Source organism: Heterodontus francisci, chromosome 6 (genome assembly GCF_036365525.1).
Source record: "Heterodontus francisci isolate sHetFra1 chromosome 6, sHetFra1.hap1, whole genome shotgun sequence".
In the NCBI taxonomy this organism is placed as follows: Eukaryota; Metazoa; Chordata; class Chondrichthyes; order Heterodontiformes; family Heterodontidae; genus Heterodontus; species Heterodontus francisci.
In genome coordinates this window covers 61186232-61202467 of record NC_090376.1, presented here as the reverse complement: position 1 = coordinate 61202467, position 16236 = coordinate 61186232, and the positions used below count along the sequence as shown (strand labels likewise).

The 16236-nt window shown below is 44.0% G+C and overlaps 1 protein-coding gene across 2 annotated transcripts in view; it reads left to right on the top strand.

Moving 5' to 3' along the window:
- Positions 1-16236, top strand: part of dync2h1 (dynein cytoplasmic 2 heavy chain 1) — an 836995-nt gene that overhangs the window by 29576 nt on the left and 791183 nt on the right. Inside the window, exons 4-6 of one of the 2 annotated variants that reach the window (XM_068033753.1) lie at positions 805-943; positions 13458-13576; positions 14026-14167. In XM_068033753.1, coding sequence (XP_067889854.1) covers positions 805-943; positions 13458-13576; positions 14026-14167 — 400 coding nt within the window. Of the gene's footprint in view, positions 1-804; positions 944-13457; positions 13577-14022; positions 14168-16236 lie in introns of both variants that reach the window. The other variant, XM_068033752.1, reaches the window with a different exon arrangement.

The window sequence follows — 16236 nt, the reverse complement described above, 5'->3', positions numbered from 1 at the left end:
GGATGCTTTGGTGGAGATTGTATATTGCTTGTCACAGAGCTTATTTCTGTACCCCAAACAGCACCCACTGCCAGTGCTAGCTCTTTATTTATGCTATTAACTAGTTAACACCCTATTATGAACTACCAGGTAAAGAATATTTTGTGATAACTTCAGTAAATAGTAAACAATAGTTTAAATTTTAACCAGAAGTTATTAGTCTTCCTGGATCTTGTAATCTGTCATGTTACATTTATGCGAATATAATAGAGTATAGGATTGCCATTATACTGAAATGGCACCACATTGTTTAACCTTTAAATCCCAGTTAACATTTGTTTGCAAAATATATAGTCTTCAATTAGTCAGCATCACGCTGATTGTAATCATTAAGCATGAATGCATATTTTTATTGGAACTTGCACTGACCATTTTAACTTGAGCATGAGTGCTGTTCGGCATTGAAGTTGGATATTTTTTATAGGGTATCCCCTCGTAATGCAAGATGTCAGGAAAAATCCATCTTGTATGAGTATGAGGACATTACTTGGGTTCTGTCTTGCTGCTCATTGTTCCAAAATGTTAATGGGCCATTAAAAACTTCAACCTGAATTACTCTAGTTAAACATTTTGATCACTAACTGATGATGGTCAGAGTTATAAAATTGTTAGGTCTTTATAAATTTTAAGTTGGATATATACTTCAAATGGAAAGAAATTGCAGGGGAAATAGCTATGCAATGGGCTTAATTGGATAGCTCTTTCAAAGAGCTAACACAATGCAACTATAATATTCTGTGATATATTTTCTGATTTTAATTATAGGATGAGAAATGGAGTAAAAGTTTTGATCCTAAACTTCAGAATTTACTGACTCAGCTTGAAGCAGGTCTGGGATCTATTGTAAGGCACTCCGATCATAGGCACAGCGGAATCAAATTTGGTGGAGAACAGGAAACTTCAGGTTTGAAACTTGATGACTGGAATAAAATCAGATTTGCTTTTCCTTTTCTGTTTGTCAGCACCTTCTCTACAAACTAGGTCACAGACTTCTCCATGATTGCTGGGAACACTGCCGAACCATTTCAAGATTTGATTGAAGCAGAATGCAATAAATGATACCTCTCTATCTCCTTTCTATATAGCCTTCATCCTGTCCAAGCAGAATGGACTAAACTCTGCCAACTCAAGTATGTGTGTGTACTTGTCCCATGACTCAGATAAATGCCTCTCCATTCGCTGCCATTTCCTCCCCCGCTCCCAACACCGGCCGGGTTTTAATGTTTTCTTTTTTCTGGTCTTCTGTGTACTCCATTTGGGAGTCTTAAACCAAATTTCCTCTTCTTTGGACAAGGTGAACAAACTTCAGCAGAAATGTAATGCTGCTTTTATTTTTCTTGCTGATTTCTGTCTGGGGGAAATGGAATTAGGCGATTGGATGTATTGGGAATACTAGTGCATACTACAAATGCGATTTGTTGCATAGCACTTGCACTGGGTGAAAATTGTCAACTTGTAAGTAGAGAAGTCTGTTGACAGGACAGGCCACAGTGGGGACTGAATATAAGATCATATGAAGCAGGAGTAGGAGTAGGCCATTTGGCCCCTCGAGCCTGCTGCATCATTCGGTAAGATCATGGCTGATGATTAAAAAAGATGATTAAAAAGATTAAAAAAGATGAATTGAAGAAATCGCTCTATGCCATCTTTTCCCAATTTGGCCAGATTCTGGACATCCTCGTCTCCAGGAACCTGAAGATGCAGGGACAGGCCTTTGTGATCTTCAATGACGTGAGCAGTGCTACTAATGCTCTGAGATCGATGCAGGGCTTTCCCTTCTATGACAAGCCAATGTGGATTCAGTATGCAAAGACTGATTCTGATATTATTGCCAAGTTTGTGGCCAAAACCCCACTTTCATGCTGGCTCCCCCATGACCCTAGACTCCCTTGTAGATCAAAAATCTGTCTAACTCAGCCTTGAATGTATTCAAAAACCCATCCTCCATTGCTTTCTGGGGAAGAGCATTCCAAAGATTAATGATGCCTGGTGTTACGACCAGGTGAGAAATGTGTCTAGGGGTCCCTTTCAGCCTTCACCTGGTCTTACTGTAACAGGTTTTAATTTTAAACACACCGTGTTTTGAGCTCCTCCTTGGTGAATCCTTGTTCACTGCTTTCCAATTATAAGGCAGAGAAATGAGCACAAACAGGACTTCTTGGGTTTAAAGAAGAAAAGTGAAATTTCTCAAAACTTCAACTCTAATTTGGTTAATGCCTACTGATGCACGCCGCGCCCCAAGCTAGCATGCATACACAAAACGCACATGCAAATAGAGACAGAAAAGAGCAGAAGAAAAATGAAGTGGAGAGGTTTGAGGCAATATCTGAAGAGTTTCTTGTTACTGTGCTTCGAGCTCACCGTAGACTTCTTGCTTGTACGTAATTCTTGCTTTTCGTTGGGGCCCAGTATTATTCTTAAACCTTGTTCACTGTAAGAGACTTTTCTCTCTTGGGGTTCATGTGTCTTCAATGGATTCCAAAGCTGGTGAGAATGAGATGAGCAGACAGGAGAGGCTGTGGCGAGCCAGCCATGGGAGGTCTTTTCAGTCCAGGTGCAAACAGCTTTCTGCCAGTTCAAAACTCTGTGCCAAGTTCCAATTCAAAAAAAACTGAGGTGGCCCAGCAGATTAGTCATTTGACTAGCTGGTGTGACCATGTCAGTTTGTGTATTCGGCCATCTTAGCAGTTAACCTGGAATGCGCACTCCTCCACCCTCAATGTCTGGTAATCAAAAGTCCATTGTGGATTAAATTGGAGTATGGAGTAGCCCCTTTGTCCTTTCCAAGTACTGTCTGTTAATATGCAAAAATGTCTCTCCAGCCAAGGATCCATTGTGGGTTTTTTTAACCAGTTCTTCCTTCACTCCAGTAACAGTTTAAAATTAATATTCATGTGGTGAAATTAATACTCCTCATTCTTGGTAGGTGGGGGTCTGCATGACACCCGGAGAGAATAAGTTCCTCCTCGTGTCCATCTTAAGTGGGAGATCCCTTCTTTTGAAACTTCTGTCCCTTAGTTCTATATTCCCCCATGTGGGGAAACATCCTCTCAGCATCTATCCTGTCAGTAAGATCACCTCTCATTCTTCTAAACTCCAGTGAGTCTAAGTCCAACCTGCTCAAACATTCCTCATAAGAAACCCCTCCATCCCAGGAATCAGCCTAGTGAACCTTCGCTGAACTGCTTCCAATGCAAGTATATCCCACCAATGCCCTGTACAGTTGTAGTAAGACTTCCCTGGTTTTATACTCCATCCCCGTTGCAGTAAATTGTTTTCCCCAAAAATATTTTCATAAATTTATTCATAAAAATCTGTAATAAAAAAAAATACATTACAAAGCAGTTCAAAACAGCACCAAGTAGACATTCCAAAAAGTGCAAAGGAAATCAGTTTTCTTCAATACAGGAGTGAGTTGCCTCACAAGCCTTCCATTCCATTTTACATGCCATGTACATTTTACAGCAAACCCATATTTGGTGTATACAGCCCGAGGGGTTTTCCATGGGTCCAGCCCCTCAATTCACTCTGGTGGGAGGACCTTACACAGCGGTCTTTCCCCATTGAGCCTTTGCTGCGGCTGCCCCAAGCTTTAGTGCGACCCTCCGCACAGAGTCCTGAACCTTGGAATGTGCCAGTCTGCAACACTTTGTCGTGGACAACTCTTTGTGCTGGAAGACCAGCAAGTTTCATGCAGACCAAAGAGTGTCTTTCACCAGATTGATAATCCTCCAGCAGCAGTTGATGTTTATGTCGGTGTGCGTCCCTGGGAATAGCCCGTAGAGCACAGACTCCTGTGTTACAGAGCTGCTTGGGATGAACCTCGACAACAACCACTGCATCTCTTTCCACACCTGCTTTGCAAAGACGCATTCCAGAAGGAGGTGGGCAATTGTCTCTTCCCAACCACAGCCACCTCGAGGGCATTGTGCGGAGGGGGTGAGACTTCGGGTGTGCAGGAAGGTTCTGACAGGGAGGGCTCTTCCCACTACCAGCCAAGCTACATCTTGGTGCTTGTTTGAAAGTTCTGGTGATGAGGCATTCCACCAAATGACTTTGGCTGTCTGCTCGGGGAACCATCCGACAGGATCCACCATCTCCTATTCCCGTAGGGCCTTGAGGGCATTCCGTGCAGACCACTGCCTGATGGATTGGTGGTCAAAGGTGTTTTTCCGCAGAAACTTTCCCACGAAGGATAGGTGGTACGGCACGATCCAACTGGATGGAGCGTTCCGCAGCAACGTGACCAGGCCCATCCTTCTCAACACCGGGGACTGATAGAACCTCAGCCATAGTGACACTTGGAGTTTGCATGCTGGAGGTCTACACACTGCTTGATGCAGCCGCACACGCAGGTAGTCATCAGGATGAGCGCGATGTTGGATACATTTTTCCTGCCCTTATCCAGAGATTTGAACATTGTGTCCCTCCGGACCCGGTCCATTTTGGATCCCCAGATGAAGTGGAAAATGGCTCGGGTGACCACCACAGCGCAGGAGTGGGGTATGGGCCAGACCTGCGCCACATACAGCAACAACGTGAGCGCCTCACACCTGATGACCAGATTCTTACCCATAATGGAGAGAGATCGCTGCTCCCACATGCTCAGGTTATGTTGTACCCTGGCTACTCGCTCCTTCCAGGTTTTGGTGCATGCCCTTGCCCTTCGGAACCATATCCCTAGCACCTTCAGGTAGTCTGACCTGACGGTGAAGGGGACAAAGGATCAGTCGGCCCAGTTCCCAAAGAACATGGCCTCACTCTTGCCTTGGTTAATATCCAGGACAGGATCCAAGGCCACTGATCATGGTCTCTCCCCTGCCAGAAGGCAATAAATTTTTATTTTTTAAAATTTTTTTATTTCCAAAATATACTTTATTCATAAAAATCTGTAAAAATTACATTGCCAAACAGTTTCCAAACAGCACCAAAAAATACAAACATTGCAAGGGAGATCAGTTTCCTTCAATACTGTCATGAGTTCCTTCCCAATCCTTCCTTTTCACAATTGTCATGTCAATTACAGTTTTACATTTACAGCAATTGAGAATATTAACGATACAGTTCGAGGGGTTTCCCATGGATCCAGCCCCTCAGTCCAGCTTGGTGGGGGAACCTTACACTGTGGTCTTTCCCCATTGAGCCTTTGCTGCGGCTGCCCCAAGCTTTAATGCGTCCCTCAGCACGTAGTCCTGGACCTTGGAATGTACCACCATTTCATTTGCCTTCTCAATTACTTGCTGTACCTGCATGCTAGCTTTTTGTGATTCATGTACAGGGACACCCACATTATACTCCATCTGTCAAATTTTTGCCCGTTCATTTAACCAATCTATATCCTTTTGCAGACTCTGTGTCTTCCTCACAACTTGTTTTCCTACCTATCTTTGTATCGTCAGCAAATTTGGCTACAGTACACTCGGTCCCTTCATCCAAGTCATTAATATAGATGGTAAATAGTTGAGGCCCCAACACTGATCCCTGTCGCATCCTCTAGTTACAGTTTGCCAACCTGAAAATTTCCCATTTAACCCGACTCTGTTTCCTGTTAGTTAGGCAATCCTTGATCCATGCTAATATATTACCCCCAAAGCCATGAACTCTTATCTGTGTAGTAACCTTTTATGTGGCACCTTTTTAAATGCCTTTTGGTAATCCAGATACACTACATCTACTGGTTCCCATTTATCCATCCTGCTTGTTACATCCTAATAACTCTAATAAATTTGTCAAACACTATTTCCCTTTCATAAAACCATGTTGACTCTGCCTGATTGTATTATGATTAAATGTCCTGATACTACTTCCTTAGTAATAGACTCCAGCATTTTCCCAATGACAGATGTTCGGCTAACTGGCCTATAGTTTCCTGCTTTCTTTCACCCCCTCCCCCTTTGTCGAATAGAGGTGTTACATTTGTGGTTTTCCAATCTGCTGGGATCTTTCTGGAATCTAGGGAATTTTGGAAGATTGCACCCATTGCATCCACTATCTCTGCAGCCACTTCTTTTAAGACCAAGGATGCAGGCCACCAGGTCCAGGGGACTTGTCTGCCTTTAGACCCATTAGTTTTCTTAGTATATTTTTTGGTGATGGTGTTTGTTTTAAGTTCGTCCCTCCCTTTTGTCTGTTGATTTTGCTACTATTGTTGGGATGCTTTTTGTGTCTTCTACTGTGAAGACAGATACAAAATACATGTTCAAAATCTTTGCCATTTCCTTCTTTCCCGTGATTAAATTCCCAGTCTCATCCTCTAAGGGATCAACGCTCCCAATCTTCTCTGGATATGGGGGAAGTGCCAGAGTATTGGCACAGTTCTAAAGAGTGTGCAGAAGCAGAGGGATGTGGGGGTGCATGTGCATTGATCTTTGAAGGTGGCAGGACATATCGAGAGAGTGGTTAGTAAAGCATATGGGATCTTGGGCTTCATAAATAGAGGCATAGAGTACAAAAGCAGGGAGTTCTGCAGAGCCTTTTTAAAGCTCTGGTTTGGCCCCAACTAGAGTATTGCGTCCAGTTCTGTTCACCACATTTTAGGAAGGATCTGAGGGTCGTTGAGCGAGTGCAGAAGAGATTTACCAGAATGGTATGGGGGATTTTAGTGATAAGGTTGGGTTGGAAAAGCTGGGGTTGTTTCCCCTGGAGTGAATGAGATTGAGGGGAGATTTGCTAAAGGTGTACACAATTATGACAGGCTTGTATAAGTTAGACAAGTAAAAACTGTTCCCATTAGCTGATGTGACAAAGACTAGGGGACACAAATTGAAGGTTTGGCAAAGAGATGCAGGGGAAATGTGAGGAAGTGCTTTTTTACACAGTGAGTGGCAATGGGCTGGAACTTGTTGCCAACGACGTTGGTGGAAATGGAGACGATCAATTATTTCAAAAGGAAATTGGATGGGCACTTGAAGGAATTAAACCTCCAAGCCTACGGGAATCGAGTGGGGGCATGTGACTGACTGGATTGCTCCATGGAGCATGGACTCGATGAGCCGAATAACCTCCTTCTATACTTTAAATGAGTCTGTGACTCTAGCTACTCTTTTTCTTTCACTGGTGAGCAATATTTAGGTGTAATACAAAATTACACAAGGATTTGCAGCTCAGAATCCTGGCTACGTATTTCAGGTCTACCAGTAGTCCACTGGGCAAAGCTATCAGATCTCTTGCGTGAGAGAATTTTGTTTATTGTGCATTAGGCTGAGGAGATGTTGAAGCTTTTTAATGAAGCAACATCAAAAACTTCAAGGCCATTTCATGTTCCTCAGTGGTGACTAATTCCTATGAGGGTTTGCTGCCTTCTGCTTCAGGCAAAATGATGTTTCTGTTGAAATCTTGCACAAATGGATCTCAAGTGACTGCTGAAGCCCTTTAACATATACAATACAATTTGTATGCAAATGGCAGATGTCCATCTTAAACTAATTTCCTGATCAATAACCTTAACCACCTCACATAAACAATTAACAGAAGGCAGGCACTACTAATAAAGGGTGATCTAATCAAGGTGTTTTAAATGATGAGATTTGATAGGGTAGATACAGAGAAATAGCCTGATTAAGGCGAGCGAGGGTACAAGCACCCATGCAGCTACTGCTGGAAGCATAACTGATCTCCACACTGTCTTACTGGCATGTTCACAAGGGGATGTCTTCAAACATCTGGTTGGAAACTCATTGCAAATTAATCTGTTATCATGTATGAAACCTTGGAGAAATAAATGCAGAATCAGAGGCAAAGGACAACCAAGAGTGCAGCAATGGACAGCACTAGGTCACTCAGCGGAAGGAAACAGGACCTACAACCCCTAGTCAGATACACTGGGAAGCCTCTGTTGGTTGGATAAGATGGAGATTTGCCAAGTTCAAGCTGACAATCTGGTGGAAGATTTACTGAGCTCTTAGTTTTTGATATCCACTGATAGTTTGATTGAGAAAGGCCTGCTGCTATTGCTCGGTCACATCTCATGAAGCATGTCATTTGCATTCCTCAAAGTTGCTAAATGTTTATGTAAAGAAGCATCTGGGGAGCCTGGTCCTTCCAGAAGGACCCTTTCCACATCTCATCCATCCATTCTGCCATGGCATCTTGTTTATTCAAGCAACAGCCCAGATACATCCAGTCATGGAGGTGTATATTACTGAATGGCTGTGAACAAGAGGAGCAGAGAGGTAACTTTGAATGACAGCTGCCTCACACCAGGGCTTATGTAAATTACAGCCCACAGGTGAGGAGTCCAGAACCAAGACTTCAGGGTAATTGGTTCCTGTTTCGTTGCAGTTTGGTGAGTACCTGGTAAGCTATTCTAATTATAATAGTCTGTAAAGTTAAGGTATGGCAGGGCAGCTCTTCCGAGTGGAATGTGGGAAGTCGTGGACGCACCATGTGTCATGGACAAGCACATCTGCAGGAAGTGTCACCAGCTACAGAAGTTTGGGCTCTGGGCTTTGGAACTTGAGGGGTGGCTGGAGTTGCTGTTCTGCATCTGCGAGGTGGAAGACTGTGTGGATAGCACGTTTAGGGAGGTGGTCACACCACAGGTTAGAAGCATGCAGGCAGATAGGGAATGGGTGACTGCCATGAAGGTAGTGCAGGAGTCCCCTGATGTGATCTCACTCGCTTATCGGTTTTCCATTTTGGATACTGGTGAGGGTGATGGTTCCTCAGAGGAATGCAGTCAGAGCCAAGTTGTGGCACCACAGATGGCTCAGCTGCACAGGAGGGGAGGAAGAGGAGTGGAAAAGCAGTAGAGGCAGCTAGTATTAAAGGAAATCCCAAAGTTTTCTATAGGCATGTAAATAGTCCAAGGGTGGTAAAAGGAGAAGTGGGGCCGATTAGAGACTAGAAAGGGGATTTGCACATGGAAGAGATGGCATAGCTGAGGTATTAAATGAAAACTTTGCATCTGTCATGACCAAGGAAGAAGATGCAACCCAGGCAATGATGAAAGAGGAAGTAAGTCGGACACTAGAAGGGTTTAACATTGATAAAGAGGAAGTATTAGATAGGCTGTCTGTACTTAAAGTGGATCAAGCACCAGGGTCGGATGAGATGCATCCAAGGATACTGAGGGAAGTGAGGGTGGAAATCACAGAGCCACTGGCCATAATTTTGGGGCTGGTGCCAGAGGACTGGAGAATTGTTCATAAAAGGGCGTAAAGAGAAGCCCAGCAACTACAGGCCAGTCATTTAACTTTGGTGGTGGGAAAACTGCTAGAAAAAATAATTCGGGACAAAATCAATAGTCATGTTGACAAATGCAAGTTAATTAAGGAAAGCCAGCCTGGATTTCTTAAGGGAAAATCATGTTTAACTAACTTGCTGGAGATTTTTGAGGAGATAACAGAGAGGGCAATACTGTTGATGTAGTGTACATGGACTTTAAAAGGTGTTTGATACAGTGCCACACCACAGACTTGTGAGCAAACTTGTAGCTCATGGAATAAAATGGACGGTAGCAACATAGATACGAAATTGGCTAAGTGACAGGAAACAAAGAGTAGTGGTTAATGAATGTTTTTCGGGCTGGAGGACGGTTTGTATTGGAGCTCCCTAGGGATCGGTGTTGGGACCCTTGTTTTTCCTGATATATATTAATGACCTAGACCTTGGCGTACAGAGCACAATTTCAAAGTTTGCAGATGATACGAAACTTGGAAGCATTGTGAACTGTGAGGAGGATAGTGTAGAACTTCAAAAGGACATAGACAAGTTGGTGGAATGGGCAGACAGGTGGCAGATGAAGATCAATGCAGAGAAATGTGAAGTGATTCATTTTGGTAGGAAGAACATGGAGAGTCATTGTAGAATAAAAGGTACAATTCTAAAGGGGGTGCATGAGCAGAGGGACCAAGGTGTATATGTGCATAAGTCATTGAAGTTGGCAGGACAGGTTGAGAGAACCGTTAATAAAGCATACAGTATCCTGGGCTTTATTAATAGTGGCACAGAGTACAAGAGCAAGGAGATTATGTTGAACTTGTATAAGATACTGGTTTGGCCTCAGCTGGAGTATTGCATCCAATTCTGGGCACCGCACTTGAGGAAGGACGTGAGGGCATTGGAGAGAGTACAGAAAAGATTCACGAGAATGGTTCCAGGGATGAGGAATTTCAGTTATGAAGAGAGATTGGAGAAGTTAGGACTGTTTTACAAAGAACAAAGAAAATTACAGCACAGGAACAGGCCCTTCGGCCCTCCAAGCCTGCGCCGATCCAGATCCTCTATCTAAACATGTCGCCTATTTTCTAAGGGTCTGTATCTCTTTTCTTCCTGCCCATTCATGTATCTGTCTAGATACATCTTAAAAGACGCCATCGTGCCCGCATCTACCACCTCCGCTGGCAACACGTTCCAGGTACCCACCACCCTCTGCGTAAAGAACTTTCCACGCATATCCCCCCTAAACTTTTCCCCTTTCACTTTGAACTCGTGTCCTCTAGTAATTGAATCCCCCACTCTGGGGGAAAAAGCCTCTTGCTATCCACCCTGTCTATACCTCTCATGATTTTGTACACCTCAATCAGGTCCCCCCTCAACCTCCGTCTTTCTAATGAAAATAGTCCTAATCTACTCAACCTCTCTTCATAGCTAGCGCCCTCCATACCAGGCAACATCCTGGTGAACCTCCTCTGCACCCTCTCCAAAGCATCCACATCCTTTTGGTAATGTGGCGACCAGAACTGCACGCAGTATTCCAAATGTGGCCGAACCAAAGTCCTATACAACTGTAACATGACCTGCCAACTCTTGTACTCAATACCCCGTCCGATGAAGGAAAGCATGCCGTATGCCTTCTTGACCACTCTATTTACCTGCGTTGCCACCTTCAGGGAACAGTGGACCTGAACACCCAAATCTCTCTGTACATCAATTTTCCCCAGGACTTTTCCATTTACTGTATAGTTCACTCTTGAATTGGATCTTCCAAAATGCATCACCTCGGATTTGCCCTGATTGAACTCCATCTGCCATTTCTCTGCCCAACTCTCCAATCTATCTATATTCTGTTTTCCTTGAAGAGAAGGCTGAGAGGTGATTTGATCGAGATATTCAAAGTCATGAAGGGTCTAGACAGAGTAGATAGAGAGAAACTGTTCCCACTCATGAAAGGATCGAGAATGAGGGGGCACAGATTTAAAGTATTTGGTAAGAGAAGCAACAGTGACATGAGGAAACACTTTTTCATGCAGCGAATGGTTAAGGTCTGGAATGCACTGCCTGAGAACGTGGTGGAGGCAGGTTCAATTGAAGCAGGAACTAGGCAGTTATATGAAAAGGAAGAATGTGCAGGGTTATGGGGAGAAGGCAGGGAAATGAAACTGAGGGAGTTGCTCTTTCAGAGAGCCGGTGCGGTCATGATGGGCCGAATGGCCTCCTTCTGCGCTGTAACAATTCTGTGATTCTGAGACATATTGCCACCTTGAACATTAGCACTTTGGGGCTGTTGGCACTGTGTGTTGAATTCAGGACTGTTATCAATGTGCATTGTCTGAAGACATGAGTGTTAGTACTGGTCACTGCCTGAAGGTGAGAATGTTGTCTGAACTCGGGAGTGTTATTAATGTGCACTGTCTGAACTCGGGTGTGTTAGCGCTATGTGTTGTCTGAAGGTGAGAATGTTAGCTTTGTGTGCTCTCTGTACATGGGAGTGTTACATAAAGCTTGAAGGCTGCAGTGTTTGCCCCCAGTTTGACTGCTATTGATGGGATCAAATTATATATTGCAGGCTGAATGTTGGATGTGTGGTGTTAGATTACACCTCTCACTTCATGCCTTGTCTGTACACTAGAGGACATGACATTGACCATAAACACAGCCAGTTGTATTTAGATTCTCATTAGCATGCCATGGGGCAATTTTCACGTATTGTGCCTTTGAGTGTTTGACAACACAGACTTCAAAGTCGTTAAACTATAAGAAATGTGATTTTCCAGTGTCCTTTAGGTCTTGTAAAGGGCTCCATTGGCATGTGTAGTATCTCATTACTAAAGACTATAGATAAGGAAGACAAACATCTGCCCATTTTGTCCCAAGGAGGCTGAAAGAGGCAGTTTTTGAAAGGGGTATATTAACCCCTTGTTGCCCAATTCCAGTTCGTCTTGAATATGGTACTGCTTGGTATTTTGCCTATGTCTAGAACAGCAACCTGTTTTCTGCTACTTTATGAGCATTCTACATATTCTCCAGGAAGCAATTTACTGTGATTCAAGTCAACTCTTAAAGCTGGGTTATGCTAACCCAAATATTGTACAAATTGAAGATGCAGGCTTTAGTCTGTAGGACTCCAAGGGATTGTGGAGAAGGAGCACAAGAATTCTGTGCGTGGAAAAGAAACTTCAATCAAACAAGAAAGCAGTCACCAAAATAGGTCCATCATTCAATTATAGAACAAACAAAGAACAAAGATAATTACAGCACAGGAACAGGCCCTTCGGCCCTCCAAGCCTGCGCCGATCCAGATCCTCTCTCTAAACATGTCGCCTATTTTCTAAGCTTCTGTATCTCTTTTCTTCCTGCCCATTCATGTATCTGTCTAGATACATCTTAAAAGACTCCATCGTGCCCGCATCTACCACCTCCGCTGGCAATGCGTTCCAGGTGCCCACCACCCTCTGCGTAAAGAACTTTCCACGCATATCCCCCCTAAACTTTTCCCCTTTCACTTTGAACTCGTGTCCTCTAGTAATTGAAACCCCCACTCTGGGAAAAAGCTTCTTGCTATCCACCCTGTCTATACCTCTCATGATTTTGTACACCTCAATCAGGTCCCCCCTCAACCTCCATCTTATCTTCTACATAAACACAGTATTGCTGGATCATGAAGTTAAACTACTTCAGCCTTAAAGGTGATGTGCCAACAGGTTATATTTGAAACCTCGATAATTGTTTTGCACTACTTTTGGAAACTGTGACGTGAGCCAAGTTGTTGAAGTTTGTTTTTCACATCAGAGTTTCTGACCTCCCTGATTTCAAATGCTTGATTTTATTAGTTTTCTTCGGTTATTTATTGTGTGGCCTGTTGCTGTTGACAGAAATTGAGCATTGGTGTGAGTTTGTGGTTCTTTTACAGTTTAGGATTGGTGGGGAGGGAAGATTATGGGGCTTTCTGTCATGAGGCTACAGTGAGCAAAGTTTGTACAAAGACACTTGCTGTCAGTTACGTTCCTCTTATTATTGGGTGATGAACCAATCTTGATGTATATAGAGTCCAAGCTTAAATCAGAGAACCAGAAATATTTCAGCAAAGGAATGCAATTTAACTTTTTTGAAACATTGTTGAAAGTCTCCAGCCTTGTCATTACTCAATTTCTGTACCATTGAACACATTGATGTCAGAAAATTGTTAACTAGCATAAAATCACCTATCACTGATCAGTGTTGATGTTATCCAAGCAATTTATTTCTATTTTTGAAAGGAATTTTGGAACCTAGTGATGAGTTTCAGTTCTGGGCAGAAGTTGCTGCAACTGATGATAAACCAGACAGAAAAGAAAGAGCCCAGCATTTTGAAGAACTATTTCAAACAATTGCACAGGTTTGTTTTCTACCAAAAACCTTTGCAGGCTATGTGGTCAGTTAACATGTTTTGCTTGTTTTTAAAAAAATCTTTTTTGATGTAAGATTTAATAGTGTAATAAAGAATGAAATACTGCATATTAAAAGTTTATTCATCAAACTGAGCTAATAGCAATATATAGGATCATTGTTTTTTGAGTGCATGGCCTTTGGCAAAGTGCTGAACAAGTTTTATGTGTTGGAATTCCTTTTCTTCTGACTAAACAAATAGCTCTGTAATTCTCAAATGTAAAGTTTGCATCTGGCTTGGTGTTTTCACTGGCTTCACATGAACATTCCTTCTCTCAAGTTGCTCACTTGGCTGATTTAATTATGTTTACGCTATGGAGGCAATGCTTAAAATCTAAAGCCACTTTAGCATAACATGAATTAATAATTTCCTTAACCACATTTCTCTTTTTTTAGCAGTACACCAATTTGGACACACTTTCTTTGGCTGATGTTGTGGATTTGGTTGAGACTACTCGTGATACTGTGGACGATGTATGGAGACAAACTGAACATGATTTTTACCCAGAGTCACGGATGCGCCATCTGTTGGATGTAATAGGTACTGTCCTTGAAAGAATAAATAGCTGCTTGCGCAGGCACACAATTTATGAAAGGTCACAACCTGAAACGTTTCTCCCTCTACAGATGCTGCCTGACCTGAGTGTTTCCAGCATTTTTTGTTTTAGTACACAATTTATGTACCTGATCCAAGTTTGGACTGTCAGTCTTTTTTGTTTTGGGGAGATTTTTAAAAATTCCATGAGTGTATGGGAGCTAGAAAGAAAGACTTGCATTTATAAAACGCTTTTCACGACCACCGGATTTCTCAAAGCGCTTTACAGCCAATAAAGTATTTTTGAGGTGTGTTCACTGTTGTAATGTAGGAAATGCAGCAGCCAATTTGCACACAGCGGGCTGAATTTTGTCAGGCTGTTTGGAGTGGGAATGGAGGCGTGGAGGATTGTCGAATAGCTTTGGATGCGTCCGCCCGGAAATCCAACATTGTGACGTCTGTTAGTGACGGGAAAGTTCCAAGGTGGCGTTGCCACCCTGTCGTGATGGGACCGCAATTTAAATTGGTGAACATATAGTTATAATAAATTAGCTTGCAATTGATCGATTCAATTGGGGCGGGGGGGGTTGGAATTAAGTGAAAGGTGGGCGGATCTCATGTGCCTTCAGATCCCTGGACTTTGAAAGGTGAGGCCTCAGTGCTGTGATGGAAAGGCAGCCATGACGAGCACTGGATAAGAGAAGAGGGGAGAAGCAGAGGCCATTGTCTGCCTGCAGTGGTGTGCGCTCTGCACAAGTGGACTTGGTCTCTTGTGGCAGTACCAGGTGAGCCATACTACTGTGTGTTGGGCTGGCTGTCAGCAAGAGTGGGCACTGAGGGCCATTAGCGCGTAAGCCTAGGGGGGGTATCAAACGCAAAGATGCAAAGGCAACTTCGTCTCTGCAAGGACAGTGCTCTGGAGGTCTACTGATCAGCTGGCATGGATCTCATACACCCTGTCTTTGTGGACCCCGTGATGTGATGCAGGCTTCTGACGGAGGAAGGGCCAAGCGGCTGCAGCGCCTGCCCACGAAGCTCCACGACGAGAACGAAAGCAGCTGGCCATACCAACAAGGACCCACCTGTGCCAGAGTGTGACTCGGACTCGATTCAGCTACCTTCAAATGCCCGAACGGCATTGTCATTGAAGACTGCTGCTCTCCAGGAAGCCCGTCGCTGACTAGTTGCGACCTATGTAATTCAGTGGCCATCAGATGCCAGTGATGCTCCACTTTTACGCATCTGGATCTTTCCAGAGATCCACTGGGGACCTTTGTGGGATCTTCCAGGCAGCAGTCCACCATTGCATCAAGGAGGTGACCAAGCCCTGTCCAAGAGGGCTGGCGACAATGTACACTACCGGACAGACCCTGACAGTCAGGCAGAGAGGGTCATTGGCTTTGGGGTCATCGCTGGATTTCCCCCAGGAGCAAAGTGTGATAGGTTGCTTGCATGTGGCCATCAAGACACCAACGGACCAGCCAGCCACTTCAACAGGAAGGGCTTCCATTCCATCAATGTTCAATTGGTCTGCGACCACTGAAAGTATTTCCTGCAGGTGTGTGCCCGTTTCCAGGGAAGCTGCCATGACTCCTACATATTCGACAGTTCCAGGTGCCACAGCTTTTCAGGCCTGCTTGCCTTCAGGGATAGATTCTTGGGGACGAGGGCTATCCATTCAAGACATGGCTACTGACGCCTTTGAGGAACCCTCACACTGCAACAGAGGAGAGGTACAACACTTGCTACGGCTCCACCTGAACAACCACCGAGCAGGCTATTGCGCTGCTGAAGATGAGATTTCTGTGCCTCAATCGATGCGGTGAAGCCCTGCAGTATGCCCCAGCGAGGGTCTCTTGTATCCTGGTGGTCAGCTGTGCTCTGCACAATGTAGCACTACAGAGGGGGGAGGCCTTGCATGACGAGGGCATGATTGATCGCTAGTCCTCAACCGATGAGGAGGATATTGAGGAGGCTAATGAGCAGGCAGTGCTGGATCTTGAACTCGTTGCACCGGAGGCCAGGCACATTGAGCAATGGGCCAAGGAGGCAAGAGACATTCTCATACTTGCCTG